Source organism: Oryzias latipes, chromosome 11 (assembly GCF_053564925.1).
Source record: "Oryzias latipes strain Hd-rR chromosome 11, Olatipes_Hd-rR_3.1".
In the NCBI taxonomy this organism is placed as follows: Eukaryota; Metazoa; Chordata; class Actinopteri; order Beloniformes; family Adrianichthyidae; genus Oryzias; species Oryzias latipes.
The window spans coordinates 14092393-14116251 of record NC_136247.1 but is presented as its reverse complement, the minus strand read 5'-3'; the positions used below and the strand labels follow the sequence as shown (position 1 = coordinate 14116251).

Here is a 23859-nt window from a genome sequence, read left to right as displayed (position 1 = left end):
TTAAGATCAATTAAAATTGTGCGTTTCTGTGGGGAGAAAAAAACAACTTGCTGGTCATAAAGGCTCGCCAAGTCCATCATGCTGATATGAATGTTTTATATCCTCTAGAGGATTGCTCACCCACTCTACTCTTACTTGTACATACACTTTTCAAAGCAGAATGTTCTCAGGAGGCCATTCAATTATCAGCTTTGACAATGTACCGTGGGGGAAGGAGCTACTGGCAGTGGTCCCCCTGCCGTGGTTGCTGCATGGATACGGGTCCCTCTCCTCTTGGTTTTAATTGCACCTCAGACATGTAGGACCCTTGGTGTGTGTCTGGGGGGGGTGCTTGGACATCATGGCCAGCAACAGAAGATGTCCTCTCAGTGCCCTACCTGCCATTTTTAACTGCACCCTTTAGTACATATACCCTTTACCCCACAACAATATACACACTCCAACACACACAAATACACTCACAAGGAAGGAGGGACCTCTGATCATCTGTCCCTTACCCCATCCCTGGTGGGGGTCCTGGCTACCACTGCCTTGGTTGGGGGATGACTGGGCACTCTCCCTAAAATCTAATTGTTTTATTCCTGCATAGTAATATCACTCTTTCTAAAGATCTTGTAAATTTGAAGCCGGGATAAAATATTATTACATAATATTATTTTCTTTTTGTGGGGTCTAAGACGAAATTTGAAATTGAGATTTACAAAAATATCTCATAAATTTACGACATAATTGAAAGAAAAAAAAGTTGTTAAACTTGCCCTAAAACTCTGTCGTAATATAATGGATTTCTTCAGCAATTATTTATACAAATATGTATACCACCTGGTTACATAAAGATGGATGTTGCTTCTCAGGTTGTCTCCTGAAGCCTTTAAATGGGATTAAAGATTCAGGAGATTGTAATCTCAGAAAAAATCCTCTGATCTTTGGCTTCTTTTTTATATTTGTTTTATTCTGGAATCTGTTTGGTGCACTGGTTTAAAAATTAATATTTTTTAAGTTTTCTTTTTCACATCAGGGATGTTTGCTTGAATTTAATCCCATCACATCCTTAAAATGTATATTTTTTCTTTTACTTAAAATCTGTTATAATGTGTCGTGACCTGTTACTTTTGTAACGTTGCGTCATCTGCAGCATCAGCATCCGTCACCCAGCGGTGTCTGTCAAGGTCATCAACGAGAGCAGTACAGGAAGTGTCCTCCATCCTTGGTGCGCATGCGCTCGTCCTATTTCGAGTGACCAACTAACCGAATAAAGGATGCGAGCGTACAAGAAGCAGCGGGATGAGGCGATGCTACGCAGGAGCTTAGCGTTTGAGCGTGGGGGCGGGGCTTCATCCCAGCGACCCCGTCTGATTGGTTGACAATAAAAGTAATGAGAACAAGTGAGGCCGGCTACGTGCGTTCATCCTCGCAGGAGCTGTGGATGGGAGAATCGTGAGGGGTTTAACTTAAGGACAGGTGAGTGTCCGCCCACAGCCACGAGCCACGTCCATCATCTCAATCCGTCCAGATGTTCTCTAAATGACTGATTCATTTTTCCCTAAACGGAGCCATGGACAGCGACTAAAGGGGTGTGCTCATTTTTCGCAGTGTCAGTTTGGGCGGGCGGGTCCTTCGAAGTCTTCATCCCTCCACCTGAACCCCCCCTTAGGAGCGCGTGTCCTCCACGCGTCGTCTCTGACCATTTAAGCTCGTGCTCGTGCGGTCACAGTGCAGAAGATGGAGGGGCAGGTAAGTCTTCTACCGTCCTTCACAGTGACCCACATTTCGAAGAATCGAGAAATGATCTACTTCACAGCTTTTAGACCTTCATTTTTGGAAATGGATGTTTGCATGTTAAACAGCGTGTTTGTGAAGGCACTCAGCGTCTGACGGAGCTGCGTGGGCTGCATGAACACGCATGTGCTATAATGTGTTCATGTGCCGTAATCACTGAATTATCATGAGCTTTAAAAAAAACTTACTATTCTACAAAAAAAAAAACAAATTTGAGATCACAAAGATAACAAATAATCTACTTGTTTAGACACCTAATTATAAAGGTTAATGTTTTGACTTAAACTGACTTTCAAGATGTTGTTTAAAAAACCTCAGTCAGACAAGGTGGTGTTAGTGTCATGGTTTGTGCTGGATGGCGTCTTTCAAAGAAACATTTATTTATTTATATTTTGGAAAATCTTGAGCTATAAGCTCAAGGGCCATTGATTATCTGGCAGAGCAATGGTTAAAAAAAGGTTTGTCATAGTTGCCCATCCTCTGTTTGCGACTGTAGGAAATCCCTATTTTAGTTTTTGGTTTGGTAATTGCTGAATTCCATGATAAGTTTTGTGTATAAACAACAAAACGTTGCATAGTGTAATAAAAAAAAATGGGTGACAGTTAAAGACCCACTCCGATGAATACTGTATTTGTTGTTTTGGTGCTTTTAGCGTGTTGTTGTGGCATTTTTGTTTTGTGATGCAGGACATATATAAAGAAAATCAAACTCAGTTGGTATTTTTTTATTCAAATTGTTGTGAACCAGGAGCATAGCAAAAAATGCTGTCTAAAAAAAGGTTGCTCATAATATTTGTTGCACCGGTAACGTAAAGGTTGGGGGTGTGAGGCATGTAAGCTAGTGGGAGAGCATGTAAGCAAGTTGATCTCAGTTATAGGTGGTGGGAATAGGACAGGGGTTGTTCCAGGCCAGTAGTCCCGCCCACAACTCAGAGGAAAATTTGAAATGAATGCTCTGCAGAAACTATGTCCAAGAACACAACACAAGTTGTTTTTATTTTGGTTAAAAATCATTTTAAGCAATCATAATTAAAAAACCACCTAGTTTTAATACAGTGGTGGGCAAAATTGTTGGTACTCCTCAGTTAAAGAAAGAAAGTCCACAATGCTCACTGAAATGACTTGAAACGTTCAAAAGTAACAATAAATTAAAATTTATTGAAAATTAAATAATCAAAATCAGCCATTACTTTTGAGTTGTTGATTAACAGAAGGATTTTTTTTTTTAAAAACTAATAAAATAGGGCTGGACAAAAATGATGGTACCTCCATAAAAGACTGAGAACTAATTACCCAGGGGGTCATGATGAACTTAAGTATGTCATTTAATTGACATCACAGCTGTTTTCAAACCCATAATCAGTCAGTCTGCCTATTTAAAGAGAGACAAATAGTCACAATGCTGTTTGGTGAAAAGGTGTGAACCACACTGAACATAGACAACAGAAAGCCAAGGAGAGAATTGTCCCAGGACATTAGAAACAAAATTATAGACAAACATCGTAAAGGTAAAGGCTAGAAAACCATCTCTAAGCAGCTTGAAGTTCCTGTGACGACAGTGGCACATATTATTCAGAAGTTTAAGACCCACGGGACAGTAACCAACATCCCTGGACGTGGCCGGAAGAGGAGAATTGATGACAAATAGAGGAGACGGATAGTTGGAACTGTATCCAAAGAGCCCAGAACAACCTCCAAAGACATTAAAGGTGAACTCCTAGATCAAGGTACATCAGATCGCATCATTCGTCGTTGTTTGAGGCAGAGTGGACTTCATGGGAGACGACCAAGGAGGACACCACTGTTGAAAGGAAATCATGAAAAAGCCAGACTGGAATTTGCAAAAATGCATGTTGACAAGCCACAAAGCTTCTGGGAAAATGTCCTTTGGACAGATGAGACAAAACTGGAGCTTTTTGGTAAGACACATCAGCTCTATGTTCATAGACTCAAAAATGAAGCATACAAGGAAAAGAACACTGTACCTACTGTGAAACATGGAGGAGGCTCAGTTCTGTTTTGGGGCAGATTTGCTGCATCTGGCACAGGGTGTCTTGAAGTTGTGCAAAGTAAAATGAAATCTCCAGATTATCAAGGCATTCTGGATAGAAATGTGCTGCCTAGTGTCAGAAAGCTTGGTCTCAGTCGCAGGTCATGGGTCTTCCAACAGGACAACGATCCAAAACACACAGCCAAAACCCCCCAAGAATGGCTAAGAGAAAAGCGTTGGACTATTCTGAAGTGGCCTTCTATGAGCCCAGATCTGAATCCCATTGAACATCTGTGGAAGGAGCTGAAACCTGCCATTTGGAGAAGACACCCGTCAAACCGGAGACAACTGGAGCAGTTTGCTCATGAGGAGTGGGCCAAAATACCTGTTGACAGGTGCAGAAGGCACATTGACAAATACAGAAACCGTTTAATTGCAGTAATTCCTCAAAAGGTTGTGCAACAAAATATTAAGTTATGGGTACCATCATTTTTGTCCAGCCCTATTTCATTAGTTTTTTTTTTAAATAATTCTGTTAATCAACAACTCAAGAGTAATGGCTGATTTTGATTATTTAATTTTCAATAAATTTTCATTTATTGTTACTTTTGAACGTTACAAGTCATTTCAGTGAACATTGTGGACTTTCTTTCTTTCAATGAGGGGTACCAACAATTTTGTCCACCAGTGTATATATCAAAAGGTGATCGGAGTGGGTCATCAACATCTGACAGAAAATTTTTATAATTTCATTTTTCATCACATTTGCTAATATCCTGCTAACCATATTATTGTTTTCTGATTAAAACTGAGGTTCTCTATATTTTTTTAAATAAAATAAAAAAGCTCCCAAAACATAATTAATTCATCTTTTTGTAAATATAGAAGGAAGGCACAGAGATGTATAAAATAAAATATGTATAAAAATAAATAACATAATATTTTAGTTTTGCCTCAATTTTCTTTCATGCTAAAACCTCAGCATGGCGTTAGCAACTCAAGTGTTTCCACCTTATTTGCAGTGATATGTCCCTGGAGGACCCCCTCCCTTATCCGACCCTGCCTAAACATTGTCATTCCCGTCTGCCTCGCTAATGACTCTGTGGTAAATTCATCACAGAAAGCAGCATGTGAGCCACAGACGAAACATTTGATTGATCCTTTCTTCCCACAGAACCAGAGTTAGTCCACTCTGAGCAAATGTGGGTCAAATGTATATGTTGCTGTCGTGTACTCATGTTAAACCTATGGGTTAAGAACATTCCAGGGCGTTGTCATGGAGACAATAGAAGAACGATGAAAGGGATGATGGCATACAAGCCAAAAACCCAAACATTATTTTTGATCTGAATCATGGGGAAAGCTAAAAAGTAATGAATTGAAATGAGCTGTTTGATTTTAGCCTTAAGCTGTACGTTCCTGACATGAACAGCTGCAGCAGGCCACACACACACAATCAGGTTTTTCAGATAGGGCCATCAGTTGCCATGGCAACATCATTCCTTTGGCGTGCTGCATGCAACAGGCAGCAGGTTCAAATGTGCCTAATTTTATTTGTTTGTATTTATTGAAACAACATGAAAAGCTCTGAACAGAGTCAAAGAGCTGAAAATAAAGAATGCTTTATCATTATGAAGGTTGAATGTTTGGTTTAGGATGAGATGTTTGACAGGAATTTCAGAAAGAAGGTATTGGATGGAGATCGGCCCAAATCTTGATCTAATAGTCACATTCGGATTCAGATTCAGCTGGGATGACAAGCTTCATTAATCAATCAAACTTTATTTAAATAGCACTTTTTATGCAAACACAAAGAACTTAAAATGAGATACGTGCAAGAAAATAAAAAAAAGCAAAACAATTTATATAAAAGACAAACAATGAGCACAGTTGACGAATTGAAATACATTGAAACACTACTATCTTTATACTCAAATTGGGGAGATAAAAGGGGACAGAAATTCAGATTAAAACTAAAAACATGTTTAGATTTTTTTGAAAGGATGGATAGAGATCAAAATAAATTGTATTATGTTATAAAAAAAACTGTACCTGAGTGATGCTGCAATGTTACTGAGTCACAGTCACATGACAAAAAAAGGCAAACACAGCAGAGGGAGTGAAAGAAGGTGAGCCTGAGGGGAAAATGCATCACATGCTCTGTTAACTGAGCCACATTTTGCTTTTTTGCAGAGTAGGGAGCTTCTCTTCATTCCTCTCGGAGGTAAATAGAAAGAGATGTTGGCTGTTTGTGGGCCATTTTGAAGAATGAGTTTGCTAAGAGAGAATATTGAAGCTTTTAGCAACTTAAACTAGATTTTATTTAAGTGCAGTATGAAGTTTTTTTTTAAGAGTTGCTCATTTCTTTCATTCATTATTATAAAAAAAAATAAGACCAACAAGTGAAACCAGTTTTAGCTTTTGATGTGTGGCATTTTGCAGAATCCCTTATCTTCGTTTTGCTTGTCTGTCAGTTGCTGTTTAAACAGTCTGTGTTTTGGCTTCAATTTAGCAACAATTCTTTGGCTAATTTAGTTTATAGTGAACCCTCAGAGAATGTTGTTTGAATAGATTCTGAGCATGAACTGTAGAATTTAATTCAGGATCACTTTTATTGTCTAACAATAACTTATTTGTTCCCAATTTAGCTAATGTAAATGTACAATTTTGTAATTTATTGGCATTTTCAGCACATTTAACTTCTTTTCAGCTGTTTATACTTTATGCCAGTATAATATTTAACCTTATGTATTGTGTTTAGGCAAATGTTTCTTTTGTTTTTAGTGACATTACAGCATATTTAGTTTATTTAGCTTTAGCTAGTGTCTAATCTTTGACCTATTTCTTTCTACACATTTTCACCTTGTTAAGTGTTATTTGTTTCTTCATTTTAAATCTCAGATGATTTAAGTCATTTTAGAATTTGACATGTAGTATGTTAAAAACTTAATGTTGCCTTTTATTCCCTTCTTAACAAGTGCACACATTTGCTGATCACAAGTTAAAGAAGAACATTACATTTTTGCATATTTTTGTAAAAATCTAGTTTCAATAAAATACTAAAAACACTGGGTGGGCACAGAGACCTCAGTAGACACACCTGATGCTTTCAGGCTCGCTTTTTAGACTCTTGCTGAATTGATTGCTCAGAAATTTCCTCTAAATCCTCAGGGATGCACGCTTTCACTGCAAAAAAAGGAAAAGAGGTGACAAGGATTTTTGGTAAGAAAGCAATTAAAAGCTTCAAATTCATGCAAACACATTTTTTTAAATAATGAAACTTGTACAAGAGACATTTGCCTCATTTCCCTTAGCAGAACATAAGAAAAACGTCGCAACAGTTAATTCATACTTCAGTTAATATTTCAATTCTTCCGATTTATTTCCACTGTCCTCTACACCTATCAATAAACCTGTCTTTGTTAAAAATAAAATAAGTGCTCTTTAACCCTTTTTAAATATTTTTGTCTACAGTAATCTGTTTTGTTGTCAAAGAAATAACAAAAAAAGATTTAAAAAAAAAGATATATTATTAAAAAAATGTAAAAAAGACTTTCTCTAACCAGGTCTATATTTCTTCAGTCTGTCTATCAATTAGTAGTCAAAACTTTTGATACAATGTTTTATAATCAGCTTATAATTCTTATTTTGATTTGAAAAAAATTGTTTACTAGCTCCATCCTGTGTTTTTGTGTGCACATTTAGCATTTATTTTAGACTCCATTTTTACTTCACTTTCCTATCTAAGGGTAATTTTTTTTTTCCTTTTCTTTTTTGTTTTTGTTTTATTGCATTCTATGCTGTAATTTTACCATTTTATTTAAAAATGTTTCTAAGGCAGTGGTGCCCAAATCCAGGCCTCAAGGCCCGGCCTCCTGCTGCTTTTCAGAAACCCTGTCTTATCTGCTGTTAATTACCCAAATCAGGTGTATTTAGCCAATAGGGAGCTTCAATTGCAGGAAGGTTGGAAGTAGAGGGCTGCATTGGGATTGGGTCCCGCGGGACCCAACCCAAATCTCGCGGGATTGGGCGGTTTGAATTGTGCTGCGGGCGGGAGCGGGCGGCAAAAAAAAAAACCCGCGGGATCAGTGCTGCCATGAATATCTCATGAATATATATTAGCAGACTACGTTAGGCTGTGCAGCTGTTGGATTCTTATGTACTGAAGCTCCGTGAAGGCACCAGGTAGAGACGCCCAATGGCCTCTGTCATCTAACCTGTTGTTGGGGGTGCGCCCTGCCCCGCCTCTTACTAAGAGCGCGCTTCAGGCCGTCTGTCTGCGCGCACACAGGGACACTTTTAACCGAACAGGATTTGTGAAAATATATTTAATATTTAAGTTGCACATTACACAAGAGGAATGCATCAAAAGATGAGGCTGGAGGAGGACATGAATCTCTTTAATAATATCAATAAAAATACGTGTTTTTTTCCTGCGGGACGGGAGATGATACAAAATCAATGCATCTCTATTACTGTGCGGGACTAAATTCTCTGAGTTTTGCGGGTGCGGGCGGGGGTGGACATACATATTGCGGGAGCGGGCGGGAGTGTAACGCATACGTTGCGGGAGCGGGCGGGATTGGTCAAAAATTCAGTGGGCGGGAGCGGGATGAAGAAAATAGTCCCGCGCAGGGCTCTAGTTGGAAGCCCTCGAGGCCTGGATTTGGGCACCAAATACATACATTACATTACAATTTTCATTAAAGTCTTTTGTTTGTGAAAAAAATAAACATTATGGAGAAGGAGAGGCTGTAATGATACGTTTTGTTCAAATCTGAGCTGATGGAGCCGGGCTCTGCTGCAGGCAGAGGTTGATAGCTTTACAATTCAATTCTCTTTGAGCTTATTCAATTATTTTCAGGAAATAATCAATAACAGTCACTCGTCTGTCATCTAAAACAAAACAAGAAAAAAAAATGCAAAGAAGCATGATACTGTAGTGTCATAGTAACTGACGTTTTCCCACTTTAGTTACTAATGTGTTGTTTGGATTTCATGTGTTTGTGTGCACAAATGACCTACTGCCATCAACGCATGTGTTAATCACCGCCGACTGTCTGCTGCAGTGCTGCAAAAGCCCTCCTCAGCTCAGGTTTCATGTTCATAGAGTCTGCCTCTTTCCGTCTGCCTCTGTCCTCACTGCTCTGTCCATCCTCTCTGTCTGCCGTCAGAAAAAGCAGGTGACAGGCTACCTCCTGTTCTCCATGGGCACCGCTGTCATAGGCTCCTTGCAGTTTGGATACAACACAGGAGTCATCAACGCACCAGAACAGGTCAATAAAGCATTCCTCATTTAAACCCAAACTATTCTGAGGAAATCTCATTAAATGGATTATTTGGTGATCTTTTTTTTCCCCATAATCTTTAATCATTTTTTTTGCTTTGCAGAAATTACGGTCCTTCTTTAACAACACTTGGGTGGAACGTTATGGCGAGCCCATCAGTCCTGGGGTGTGTACTATTGTCTGGAGTATCGCTGTCGCCATCTTCAGCGTGGGGGGCATGGTGGGCTCCGTCAGTGTGGGCGTCTTGGCGAACCGCTTTGGCAGGTAAGCTTGTGTTGGACTAATGTTCTGTCTGCAATACACACTTCTTCAATCCACTTGTGGACTTCTGGAATTGTTGAATGAGTCAAAGACAAATTATTGTTATTTCAAATGTCCACTCTAACCATGTTTTCTGTGATAAATTTATGTTCTAGACATTGTTAGAGACAAATTAAAGTCACAAAATACATGTCCAGTGTTTTATATTTTATTCAAAAAGACTGAGCTGCCCCACCCATTATTTCGTAACTCAAACACCTCAAAAAAGCTGCGCAAAGAGACAAATAACCCAATTCTTGAACACATGATACAAATATGGTTCAGAGTCTTAAATTACATGAACCAAACTCAACCATTATCACAATACAGCCCAATCTGGGGGAACAAATTTTTCACCCCAGGTAGAGCGGATGCCACCTTTAAAATATGGGCAGCAAAGGGTCTTTCCGCCATCCGGGACTTATATCCTCTAGATTTTGATATGATGTCATTTGAAGAATTAAAAAATAAATAGGAGTTGAGCAAAAAACATGTTTATAAATTTCTCCATGTCAGAAAATTTGTAAGGAAAACACAGAAGACCCTCAATAAACCACCAAGCTCAATTTTAGAAAAGTTCATGGTGAGAGACAGTACCAAAAAAGGTGCCATTTCTGAGTTTTATAATCAGTTTTTGTCTAATTCAAATGAAAGTTCACAATACAAAGTAAATGCCTGGAAAGAAGATCTCCAAAAACAAATTACAAATGAGGAATGGGAGGGTGCTTGTGCTGCAGCTCAAAAGGTGTCAATTAACTCGAGACTAAAATTAACACAATACAAATGGTTAATGCGTACATATGTAACACCAGCGGATTTAAATATATATAACAGAAATATACCAGATGTTTGCTCCAAATGTATGGAAATGAAAGGAACATTCTTCCACTGTACTTGGGAATGCAAATGTATACAAACATTTTGGGAAGAGGTGAAAGTCAATAGAGAAAATTACTTTAAAACAGATCACACTGGAGCCAAAGTTTTTCTTATTAGGTATATTTCCAAAAATACATCACTACAACAAAGGTGAGAGGGCGTTTATAAATCTCAGCTTGATTCATGCTAAAATGTGTATTGCTAAACGCTGGAAAAACACTCACAGTCCTAGCATAAACCAATGGTTCCAACAAATGCTGTCAGGGGGTCCCTTTAGAAAGAATTACATATATTTTGAAAGACAAAGTAGAAGAATTTGAAAATATATGGCAACCTTTCATACACCTTGTAAAGAATATGGATCCTCTGGAATAGAATATTGATTGTTAATTTTGGATGGTACAATAGACCTCTGTTTTTTAATTTGTAAATTTTTATTTATTATTATTATTTTCTTCTTCTCTTAATTTTAAGTGTATTAAGTTTATATTCTTAATTTTGTCAACATCTAAGGAGAGGCACTCTTGTTCTTGGGGTGGGGAGAGGGGGGTGTTAATATAAGATGGTGAATAAGAGAAAGCATTACCTAAAAACTGTTGATAAAGTTGCAATTTTTGTAATGGCTGACTCGAGTGAAATTTATAATTGTAAATTGTATTTCTGAATTTCTTTTTATGACTTTGAAAATTCAACAAAAAGAATGTGGCAAAAAAAAAAAAAGACTGTACAGTCAAAGTAGCAACTCATTTCCTCTCTGACACCCCAAATAAGGAAATCCGGCACTTTATTTTCATTTATATTTGTTCTCTTGATTTTTTATCTTTTAGAGCCAGAATTTTATTTAAAAACTACAAATTATTGCATAAAAAATATTATATTATATTATTAAAAGTATCTTATTTACTCTTAAAGACAGCTAAAAAAAATGGAAAATAAATATAAGTATTTGATGAAAAACATGAAAAAATGTTTGAAACAATAGGATGTATCATGATAAATGGAGTATTTTGGAGATTAGACTGGAACACAGCTTGTTGTACTCTGGATCAGATGCATAGCCTTTATGTGAGGATGGCCTAGGGGTCAAACCCTTAACTGATAATGTTTTCCAAAGGGCAGAATGCTGTTGGGAAGAAGGTGCAGAAGGAGGCGAAGGAGGTGAAGGACAGACAAGCAGTGATGAGATTTATAGTAAAAGAAAGTGACACTGGTGAGCTAAGGTTGATCGGACCAAGCAGTGAAGGAAATTGACAGCCTGGAAAGTGAATGTGACAGAGGCCCAAAGTTCCTTCCGACTGGGGGGTTTATGTTCCTGTTGAAAGTACATCTAGGCTTCAATTCACATGCAAAGTGCAAAACTAGCTGCAGAAAGTACAGGATGGTTTTTTAAACCATTAAAACCAACCATTTCCAGTTGGGGGTTTAAATGTTTAACAGCTGCAGTTGTGCAGCACTCACTGCAGAATAATACTCAACAGTGCTATGAATTAAACTTAAAGTGCTTACTTAAACATTTTAAAAAGCTACAGAAAAATTACCAGATCTTAAAAGACTCAAGAAATGGACCAGATTATGGTTTAAATATAAACATGTAAATTTAACGGCATCTGCAAAAAAGGAGCCGCATGCAAGAGACTGATGAGATTATGGCTATGAGACAGGAAAAGTGCAATCCATTTTGCACACCTGCTTTCAAAGAACAAGCAGTATGGACACACAAAAACGCCAAGAAAACTAGAAGGAGTAGATGCAAAAAAATCAACTTAGCTTGTGCAATGTGATTTATCAAACCTGAATCAGGATGGCAGCTGCTGTTTGTACCGATATTTTGCACATGTGAAAGGTGAATAATAACTTTATGCTCAGAAGGCGGAAGTTTTTCTTGCAAGGTTGAGACACGGATGTCACAAAGGTTATGGAGTGAGAGCATAATTATGTGCTAACATGAATACTTAAAAATGTTAAAGATTATAGAGACACATCAGTGATGTAGAGGAGAGATGTTATAGCCTCTATTTATCATCTCAATGAGCTAAAATGAAATTAAAATTAATGAAACTTTTATAAAGCTTGAAAAAGCAAAACAATCACAACTCTAAAAATGTAAAAAAAAAAAATGAAAATTTGGCCTATCTTTCTGCACAAGTGTGTGCACATTTGCATTAAGCCTTTTTGTCAAACTGGCTAACAGTCCTATAGTGTCTCAGCTAATGCTGTTCTTCCTCTCCTCCTCAGGCGTCGCTCCATGTTTATTGTGAACTCACTGGCCGTGATCGGTGGCCTGCTTATGGGTTTCTCTACCGTCTGCTCATCCTATGAAATGGTGATTGCTGGTCGCCTGGTTATCGGCTTATTTTGTGGCTTTTTCACCGGCTTGACTCCCATGTACGTGGGCGAGGTGTCACCCACACCCCTTCGTGGCGCCTTCGGTACCCTTCACCAGCTGGGTGTGGTTCTGGGCATCCTGATTGCTCAGGTCAGCAGCACTCTCATTTTTACACGGAAACATTTCTTTCTGCAGACTTTAACACCTCAATCTCAGAGATATAACTGTCCTGACATCCAAAGGTCCAGCCACTGGCATTCAATCATCTCAAACCATGGGAGAAACAAAAAGCACTATCACAGTCTCTATGGTGTGATAGTAATGATGTAACACAACAAATGAGCAAAAAATTAAATACAGTCGGGAATTTTGCGTGTCTCCCACAAAGTTCAACAAATGAAAGGATTTTTGGCAAATTTGAGTCTAGATCCTGATGGTGCACATGGATGGAATTTTATCAGGAAAAAGATGTGTGTAAAACAGCCTGGAAGGTAGAAAATCAGACCTAAAAGAAAGAAAAAGACTTCGAGTCTGAAGGGGGCAAAGAGTGTTTCAAGACAGGGACAAGAACAAACTCTGTGATACTGAACTACAAAAAAGTGGTCAGTTTTCTGGTTTGTGCCAGCTATTTTCAGCACTCAGAATTGTTCCAGTCTCTTCAAACAGCAAACAGAGCTTACAGCTACATAGAGAAGCCCTCACCCTACAAAGACAAAAAGAACAAAGTATGGGCAGTGGTTTACGTTCTTCATCAGGACAGGCCAGCAACGCTGTAATCTGTGATGTAAAGCGGAAGAAGATCTTTATTGTAAAAATGAAGCACTAATTGCTAATGTTAATAACATTAGGGTAAATTATTGCTACTTGGAGGGATGTTGTGTGCAGGATTGATGATAAATATATTATATATGGAAACTTAGAGTTAAATGCATTAAATACTCTTTCCATCAATAAATGGTTCATGGAAAGAGCTTGAATGGGTTCTAATGGTTATAATGCAGTTAAAGTTAAAGATGTATATACGATCACATCAGTTGTTATAAATGACCTTACTAGGTCATTTTGACATCCATAAATCAGGTCCCACTCCAACTATATTTTCATCTTTTGTAAAAGTGTTTCCTGTGGTTTTTGAATTATAATTATGGCGTTTTTAGCCTAAATTAAAAATCCTGTATCTTTTTTTTAGATATATTTTCTGCAGAGCACCAGGAGTTCATTCGAAGTTTGCCACCAATATCCCATGATCCCTTACACTCTCCCCCGCTAGCTTACAGCCCCTCACAACCCGAAATTAGCATTATCGCTGCAACAATATTGGGATTATCCAACCGTATAGTTTTGAGCCAGATGCCATCTCAGACGAAGAAAATGAAAATGTTAATGTATCTATTTGTGTGAAATCAGAATGGAGCAGGGAGCTTGCCCCCTCTATCAGTGTGGGTCTTTAAGTCAACAGAGCTCTGCTTCTGTCTTCTACTTGCTGCAGATCTTTGGTTTGGAGGCTCTGCTGGGCTCAGAGAAACTGTGGCCCCTGCTGCTGGCCCTCACAGTGGCCCCTGCTGTGCTGCAGTGCATCCTTCTGCCTTTCTGTCCCGAGAGCCCTCGCTTCCTGCTGTGTAACCTCAAACTAGAGGAACAAGCACGCAAAGGTACAATACATTAGCAACTTGTTGGTTTTCTTTTTCATAGCCTGTCTAAGTGATGGGAAACAGAAAGTTAACTCTGTGGAAAAAAAGGAGAAAGAGATCAATTTTATTTTCTCCACAGTCACCCTGTAAAATCTGTATTTTGTTGCCAGTGCTGGTTCGTCTGCGTGGCACAGAGGATGTGAGCAAAGATCTGCAGGAGATGAAGGAAGAGAGTGCAAAGATGGCCCAGGAGAAGAAGGTGACCATTCCTGAGCTCTTCCGATTGGCGAGCTACAGACAGCCCCTCCTGATCGCGGTCATGCTGCAGCTCTCCCAGCAGCTCTCAGGAATCAATGCTGTGAGTTTATCGTTCATCTGCTGCCATATAGAATGGCGTGTCCTTGTCCTGTTCTGCACCCTCTATAGAGCTTCATGCGGCTGCACCTGCTCATAATTAGGCCTAAAAAGCTTAATGTGCAAATAAGTTTGTAATTGAGACTCGGTTAAACCATATTTTCATCTGCATGCTTGTATTTCTTCCAAAAAAAAAAAACACTTCATTGTATTTCTATAAAGAATTATGCACATCAAATGATCTCTTTTCAGGTTGTCGTTGTTTAATAACAATATGTATGTAGGCCTACAGTATATAATTATTAAAATAATAATCATAGTAAAATGTAAATAATTTGTTGCAGTTTAGGGATTTGTTTCCTACATAGTGTTGCAAATTTTAGTTATGCCTATAATCCTTTTTTTTATGCTTCTAAAAGTATTTCCCCCCATATGTTTGGAAAACAAATGCAATATCATAATAAGTAAAGAAATTGTTTTTAATTACTATGATCATTATTAAACATTGGATTTCATACAGTTTCAGCTTTTCTTATCCATGTTGACTCTAATACCTGCATTTGGATTTCCTAAAGAGATACTTCAGTAGCAGAATTCCTGCTGGGAAATATTCACTTTTCCTGAAATGTTTATGAAACTAAAAATCTTTTTTTCCTTCCCGGATCCTCCAGGTCTTTTACTATTCCACAGGGATCTTTCAGTCAGCCGGCGTGAAGCAGCCCATTTATGCCACCATAGGAGCCGGCATCGTCAACACCATCTTCACGGTTGTCTCTGTAAGTGATTCTCCTCAAGTCCTTCAGCTTAAAATGTACTTCTGGCCACTCATCCCTCTCTCCTGATTTTGCCCTCCAGCTCTTCCTGGTGGAGAAGGCGGGGCGACGCACTCTCCACCTGCTGGGGTTGGGTGGAATGGCCATTGGCGCTCTGGTCATGACCATCTCCCTGCTGTTGGTGAGTTCACCTCAGCGTCCGCAGTTAACATCCTTATGACCTCTGTCTCATGGGTCTCTTCCCCTCTTTTTTACCCGGATTTGAGTAGAAGGACATCCCAGCAATGAGCTACGTGGCCATCATAGCTATCATGTTTTTTGTGGCTATGTTTGAGTTGGGCCCCGGTCCAATCCCGTGGTTCATTGTGGCTGAGCTGTTCTCCCAGGGGCCCCGTCCTGCAGCCATGGCTGTCGCTGGCTGCTGCAACTGGACCGCAAATTTCCTTGTTGGAATGAGCTTCCCCAAACTTGAGGTAAAGGAGGCAACCATTGGTTAGACGCAGCTAAGGTCTCATTTCCTTTTTTTTTTCAACTCACACAGGCTCTTGTTCTGACTCTTGCTTTTGCAGGAATGGTGCGGGCCTTGGGTCTTCCTCATCTTCACTGCCTTCCTTATCCTCTTCTTTATCTTCACCTATATCAAAGTCCCAGAGACAAAAGGAAGAACCTTTGAGGAGATCTCCCGTGTCTTCAGTGGCGCTCCGCCTCCTTCCGCCTCACCCACCGAAGCTGCTCCTGCTGCAGCGAACGCCACCGTGGCACTGCCAGGCTCTCCCGAGAAAGAGAAAGAGAAGGTTCCATTGGTGGAGGTACAAGCAGCAGCTCCAGAAGTAGCCCCACCTGCAGCGACTGAAAACACGCCCCTCGCTGACAAACCCGCAGAAGAGCTTGCAAAGCAGGTGTAGATTTGATCGTAAGGAGGGCTTCAAATGAAAGAAAAATCAGAGACTCACTTCAACTCTGGAACCCCTAAGTTAATGTTTAAATCCTTATTACATTTCCCTCTTTGATTCTACTATGATATTCCAGGGAGTATAGCTGGTTTAGACGACAGCCAGCACAGATGTTTTGACGATTCTGGACGACACATATTTCCGGTAGCAGAAATCGACACGAAGAACAGCTGTAATGTTCACTGTAAAAGGGGCGTAGATGACAGAGAAGCTTTAACAAACAGACCTGGGTGCTACATCTTTTCCTAAATCTGCTCCGAGATTAGGAGATGCGAAGGAATGTGACCCACTTTTTAACACCCAAATTCCATTTCACGGAATTGTCAAAATGTGTTTGCCTCCCCCTTTCGCATAAATATTAATTTTAGACAAAGGATTTTATTCATGAAAGGTGGAAATTTGCCCATCCCAGACCATGACACTACCTCCCTTCATGTGTCTGAAAAACCTGTTTGTTTTTAAAAAGCATATGTCTGGTGACCTGAATAACAAACATTGAGGGGGACAAAAACTTTTTCTCAACTCTGTAAGTTTTGTGGACACCGCAGTGCAGGAAAGCTCAAACCTCTTGCTGTAGTTTTTTGCCAAACAAAAGTTAGCACTAGTTAATTAATTTTATCATGAAATGCAGTACTTACAAAACTAATATTGGAATTTATTTCTAAAATCACAACATATTTTTTCAATTTAAATGACTTCTATTTTCTATTTAATCATTCTATTACACAAGGCACATATTTATTGGGAGTTGCAGAATGCTAATAGAAGAACCAAAGCTTTGAAGCTCATAAAAATGTTTAAATTTAGATATAATATTAGAAATAGAGGTTTTATTTAAAGAAAATGCATAGCTATAAAGAGTTTCTCAAAGGTCTATATAAGAAGTGAACACATTAACAGCTATGAGGACATGCAGATTCATTCACTCATTGCGCTCTTTGGTAATCAGACTAATGCCATAGACTGCTTGTCAGTGGTATAGAAGCACTTCATGTAAAACCAACAATGCTCATAGTCTGCACTGTATTTACACAAGACATACATCAGATATTTAACTGTCTAACATGTGCAATTATTGTGAAATCTTCAGCCATAAAGGGCAGAGGCAAGTGGCGGCGAGATGTTAATAATGTAGATTTGTGTGCAGAGAAAGACTTTAATTGACTTTTGTGTTTTATTTTCTTGAGAATTACATTATTTAGTTTTTTTTTCTTTTCATAAGAGGAACAAATGAGAAGTCAGAGAAAAAGGCCAATTTAACGTGCGGGATTTTCAAAATAAGACATCCTGAGCTCTCTGTTTTTATTCTCAAATCAAGTGGAAAATTTTGCATATTTTAAAAAATAAATACTGGGCTTACTATAAATTTAGATGTTTAAGTGTTGCAACAAAATCTACTTTTATTTAAAGTATGTTGCAAGATTTCTGCAGGAATGGTTCAAAGATTTTCTCCAAAAGGCCCCCAAAACACAGAAATGCCAGCTTTAGCTCCATCTACTGTCACAAAAATATAACCTACCAGCAGAACTTTCTTTACTCCCATCAATGGATCTGCCATTCCCCTAACTTTTCCGGTTGATATTACTGCTATAATATAATAATGGAGGTAAATGCCTTTAATTATCCTTTGTGTGGCATTTATTCCCAGGCATTGGTTTCATACCTTTAATTAAATATTCCAGCAGATTTATTTAAGAAATTCACCAGCAAAGTTTCAAGCTCAAACAGACTCTGTGAGTGATTCTTATCTAAAAAAGAAAAATGTTAATATAAGCTCATTTATTGCACATATAAAGAACTTATCCAGCCTCTTGAACCAGATTTGATTGCTTGAAATGAAATCCCAACATTCCACCATAATGACATTTATATATATTTAAATGATATGTGAACGTAGGTCACGTTTAAAGGAGTTTTGAGCACTTTTCTTGTCTTTATGAGGTCGAGACACTGCTAAACCTGTGGCACTTTGTCTGCAAAGTTAGTTGTGACTGAATTATGTGTTGCTAGCATTGTGTAGTGTGTGTGTAGTGTACAAATGTGTGGCAAAAAGTATATTTTGCATATTGGGTTGTGTTAGTTACTGTAACTCTGTGAAAGAGATGTTCTTTACCCGCACGTCCCATTACAAACGTATTTATTTATGCATTTTTACTGAACTAAAGAAGTATTTAACTTGACACAACACTTGATGTGTGCTAAATGGTTGCAGGCTGCATTTTTGGGTGTGTTGCTTTACTGGAGAATTGATGTTTTTCTGTGTTTGTGGACGATAGTGACGTGAAGATTATCGAGCGCCCCTCTCTGCTTGTGTTTAGTGTCTTGTTCTGCTTTTTGTGAAGGTTCCAGCTTCTGTTTGCAGCTGCACATTTTCACCACCCTCCGTCAGATACCTCTAAGATGGCCGATTGTTCTTTATTTCCTGCAAATGTCTTTAAATTAATATCTCAGGATAATGTTGAAGGAAACGGGATACATGTTTGTTGTTGTGTTTTTCAATCTCACTTTGTTTTTGTTTGTTTTTGGGGGGGGGTCAGTTTTCCTATCTGAAGAGACTCCTAGACTTCCAGTTGTCCAACATCTTCCATCTTTTCCTTGTGGACATGGACGTGTTCCTAAACTAGCCAAGACTCATAGTATCTACTGCATTTCCAGGGTTTGCCATTGGGCCTCTTCCAGGTTGGACAGTCATGTATTGTCCTTCATGGATCGAGTAGGCTTTTTTTGTTTGCAGTCCAGACCAATTCAACTGGCTCCCCTGTATGTAGAGACGTTGGAGCTCTATTTCCAGCTCCACCTGGTTGTCTGAGCATCTGATCTGTAATGCTACATTCACACCAGGTATGTGTTGCTCGTTCAAGATTGCTGAACGCACTAAGCGACCTAAACGCAGGTTCTTGAATCTGGAATCTGGACTGTCAAATCCCGATACTAGCACATGAACCTATGGTTGGAAGAGTCTTGGTGTGAAATGTTAAAGCGGTGCAAATCTTGCTCCAGGCTTTTCTTTCATAGCTCTATACTGAAATATGAAAGACTTGGTGTCACAGAATTCCGGCCGGTCACAAACCACAATTATTAATTTCCTTTTCATGATCAATTTTCAAACTGTTGGTACTTCACTTAAATAAAAAGAACACTACTTATACGTTACTACCAAATCTGAGTTCCTGATTGGTCAAAGTTCAATTGGTTTAACCTTCAACGTGCGTTGAATCGCTGTGCATTTTTTGCGTATAAAGCCCAAAAATTGACTTTGAAAAGTCTTGAATGCGGAAGGCTGAAAGGTGCATATACTGTACACATGTTTACATAGACTTTTCAGTGGGAGTGGCCGCTTGAGGGTAGCATAAGGAAAGCCTCAGGTCACTTATACAGGAGCTCATTTGTTTCACTTGTTTCTGGGATTTTGCTGCATGATAATAACCCACAGCTCATGGCTATAGGTGAGAGTTTGACAGTAGGTTGACTGATTGAACTGAGAGTTTTATCGTCTGACTTCTTCTTTTCATGACCATGGTCCAACACAAACTCCACTTTAGTGCAGAGGCCACAGCAATTCTTCAGATGTTCTGACGCTCCCCCTTGGATATCATTCATTCCCATCCTGGAAATTCCACCTTTTTCCATGTAAGACCCATGGATTGGGACTTGGATATCAGTCATTCACACCCTGGAAATTCCTCCTTTTTCCGTGTAAGAACCGTGGCTTGGGACTTGGAGGTGGTGATCCTCGTCCTTAGATCTTCATCATCATGCGTAAAGGGCTTTAGGTCATTACTTATGAAGGCAAGAAAACCAGGTCATCTGCAAAGAGTACAGATTGGATCCTATTGCTCCTTAAGCTTTCTGCCAGTGTGCTGCTGCATTTTTTATATTTTCATAAAAGTTATGCGCAATTGGTGAAAAAGAGAAACCAAAGTCCTAAACTCCATCTGGGATTTTGGTAAAGTGCTGGTTTAATGTTCCATAAACAGACTGCACAGTTGCTTCTAAATCTGAGATTAATCTACTGACTGGACTCTGCTTTCAATCTTAGACCTAACTGTGGAGGCTGGTGAGTGAGATCTCTGATCCCTCCCAAAAGGAACCACTTACTCCACTCCACTTTGCCAGTCCAGAGCTACTTTTCCCTTCATTTCAAGTTTATGTTGTTGGTGGCAGCTTCATTGAGGCTTCCAAGGTGGAAAAGGTTGATATTTTACCAGATTCAGGTCAAAGCTGGGTAATCTGGTTCCACCATTGAGCCCAAAAGCAGAGAAGAAAACCTTCAAACAGGGGAATCATAGATTGAATGAAATGTGACCAGAAAGGATTCTGATAACTGGGAAATTGACCATAAACAGTTGTTTATGCTTATGTACAAACTCCAAACCCTTCTGTACATGAGTCACTACTAACATTCATTTGTAAATATGTATTTTTTTATAGAGTACTATTTCTACGCCAACTTGCATGCTTATACGCAGATCATGGTGCACATCTTTTTATGTTACATTTAGGTTAGAAATAAAGGCGCCACCTTGGGAACTGTCACTGCTTTCAATGAAAAAGACTACAGAGTCAAGGGGAAAAAAATCCAAACTATATTTTACTCACACAGCACTAATACTGACTGTCAGGTCAGATTCCCAGTAAAATGTTCAGCTTCAGAGCAAATGGCGAAAATCATTCAAACCAGGAAAACCTGTCAACAGCGTTTCTTAAGTAGATCCTCGAGCACTTTGTCTTGAATTGTGTCCTTGTTTGTGGGTTGTGGGCTTTTCGTCAGCTTCCTGTGCCTCTGTATGCAAGTATTTAAGTGTATGTGAGATTTCATCCTCCGTGCTACTAACTCAACTGCGAATATCTGTGAAAAGGTATGTGCCCCCTTCTGATAATTTAAACAGAATTTTGCATATTTTTCGCTTTAATTATTAAGATATTCAAGTAACTGTTTTTGTTTTCTCTTGAGTTAACTTTTATCTATTAGCGTGTTTATACTCTATCAGAATTTATTTGTGGTTTTGGAATTTTTTGTACACTAAACCCTGAAAGGGGTGTTGCTTTTTCACAGGACTGTAATATTATTATGAAACATTTCAGGTGATGAGGGCGACATTCTTCATATTTAACCTAAAGGGAACTATTGCAGTGCCATTGATGATGTGGTTTTTGATACAGGGTAGCTTACCTTGCACGGAAAGTCAAAAATGTCACATTTTAGTGTTGCAAAAAGGATGCATGAAAGATTCTGTGTCCCAGACAGTCACTATATTCATATGTTTCAGTGTTCACGTATGTCTTTAACATTTTTCTGTGACTCACCACTGAGGCACTCCACCCGTTTCTGTTTGTGCAACCTAATATAATGTCAGTCAATAAAAATATGTATTGTGTATCCAGAAATGTTGTGTTTTGTAATCTTTTAAAGGTAGTAAATCAATGATGATACTACTTACAGTCAGAAATGCACATTTTGTGTGCAAAGGCAATTCAAACTACTAAAACATTAGACGAAATATTCAAAGGAAATGTTAAAGGGGTAATCATTAAAATAAAAATTTAAAGAAATTTAAAAAGAACTGAATTTAATGTAAACTTAAAGTAACAGTGCGGATGAAGGCTTTTGAATAAAAACTAATTAAATTTAGCTGAGAACAGATTTAATTGAACTGAGTGTTTAACAGATCTAAGGCTTTCTAGAAGTCTGTTCCAGATCTGTGGAGAACAGAACCTTTTTTGTTTTGACTCTAGGAACAAAAGACCGGATCCAGATGACCGGAGAGGTCTGGTTGGTACATACTGGGTCAGTAGGTCAGTCATGTATTTTGGTGCAAAATCCTTCAAAGCTTTTTAAACCATGCAGAAACAGAACTTTGAAATCTGTCCTCTAGCAGACAGGCAACCAGTAGACCCCAGAACTGGATTGATGTGGTCTACTTTTTTGGTATGTGTGAGAACTCGAGCAGCAAAAACATGAAAAGTTAACTTATTAAATGTATTAGGCCTACATTTTTTCCAAAGTATAAATGTGTTCTTTTATTTTCTTGTATTTTTTGCTATATAACCCTGTCTAAAAATTAGGCTACAATAATATAGATATTTTAACAAAACTGAAGAAACTAAAAATAAATGGCAAGACAACGTCACACTCAATATTATATAGATATATAGTTTAATTTAAAAAAGTAGGGAGCAAATCTCAATTTATGTTGTAACTTTCAAAGGTTGCAAATCTTAAGGTTAAAATCTTTTGAGTTTGTATTAGATCAATGTATTAATTTATTTTGCATTTTAAAAAAAGGCAAAAATTATTATAATGTTTTTTTCATTTTTATAATGTCCCATTACAATCATTTGTTGATCTATTTCAGAAGAGTTCCTAGTGGTCTTTTAATTATTATACCATTCTTGAGCAAAATCAAAAAACCTGTGTGGTTTTCTAGGACATAATTTCTGCAGAACAGCAGGAGTTAATCAGAAATTCACTTCTAATTTGTGGGTGGGACTGTTAACACTAAGTAAGCCCTGTCCTACTTCCCATCATCCATCTGTTTATAAACTCTCCCGCTAGCTTACAGCCCCTCACAACCCCAACCTAATATTACAGGTGCAACAAAAATGGCAAGCAATGACTGAGCTATCCAGTCGTCCAGTTTTGAGCCAGATTCCAGGTCTGACGAGGAAAACAAAGACATTCATGTACCTGTTCATCTACAAATACATCAGAATCATTGATTATATAAGTGAACTGGAATGAGGTAGTGTGACATTGAAAATAACTACGGTAGTAGTTAAATCAATCCATTCGCCTCTTTCACATAAAATGACCGTTTTCATGTTGGAACCAGATGTAAGTCTAACTTGACATTTCTTTGGCAACCACTCTCTCCAGTGAGAAATGAGCATGTTAGAAGGCCACACCCCTTTCACTGAAAATGGGCTTGGTTTATAACTGCTCCATGCAGAATAACTTGCAATAAAGAAAAAAACTTGGGTTGTGTCCGAATTCCTTCACTACTCACTACATAGTACACTTTATAGTGCGTTCGCCATTTTGTAGTGCTTTCCGAATTTACAATTCCAAAATGCTCATGAGCATATCAATTAGATTTTCACTTTGTAAATTCGATGACGTCATATTCGGCATTAAAAAAAAAGTAGTGAGCATGGTGCCCAAATTACTTTTAAAATCCAGGGCACTCTAGCTTTATGATTAGCAGGAACATGTTTAAAAGGTGTTGCAGAGTAAGAATGGTTATTCTGATAAATATGACTGAGTAATTGAAGCTGTTTATTTCTCTACAGAAGTTTATGGGATTTTGGTTCTTCCTTTTTGGAACTCAGCTCAGTTCTCTTATATTGTCAATGATCAAAATGGAGCTTGTTGCTTGCCGTAGTAGCTTTTACGTCACATCTACAAGCTGTTTCCAACAGCGTTTTTTTCGTCTGCTCCTGATTCAACACGATTTGAAGAAAGAAATACTCAGAAATGCAGTTTTAAGCTTACATTCCTTTATATGTATATTTCATCATCAAAAAAGCCACAACAACTTATTAACAACTCAATTTCCATCGGATTGGGTCTTTAAAATAATTCTGAT

The 23859-nt window shown here is 38.4% G+C and overlaps 1 protein-coding gene across 1 annotated transcript; it reads left to right on the top strand.

Moving 5' to 3' along the window:
* Positions 1–1234: 1234 nt before the first annotated feature.
* LOC101173640 (solute carrier family 2, facilitated glucose transporter member 1) lies at positions 1235–21661 on the top strand. Its single transcript, XM_011480975.4, has 11 exons — positions 1235–1461; positions 1594–1734; positions 8944–9045; positions 9161–9321; positions 12472–12712; positions 14052–14214; positions 14364–14551; positions 15219–15323; positions 15403–15501; positions 15590–15793; positions 15890–21661. The coding sequence occupies exons 2-11, from the start codon at positions 1723–1725 to the stop codon at positions 16223–16225; spliced, it is 1611 nt and encodes a 536-aa protein (XP_011479277.1). The 5' UTR covers positions 1235–1461; positions 1594–1722; the 3' UTR covers positions 16226–21661.
* Positions 21662–23859: the final 2198 nt, after the last annotated feature.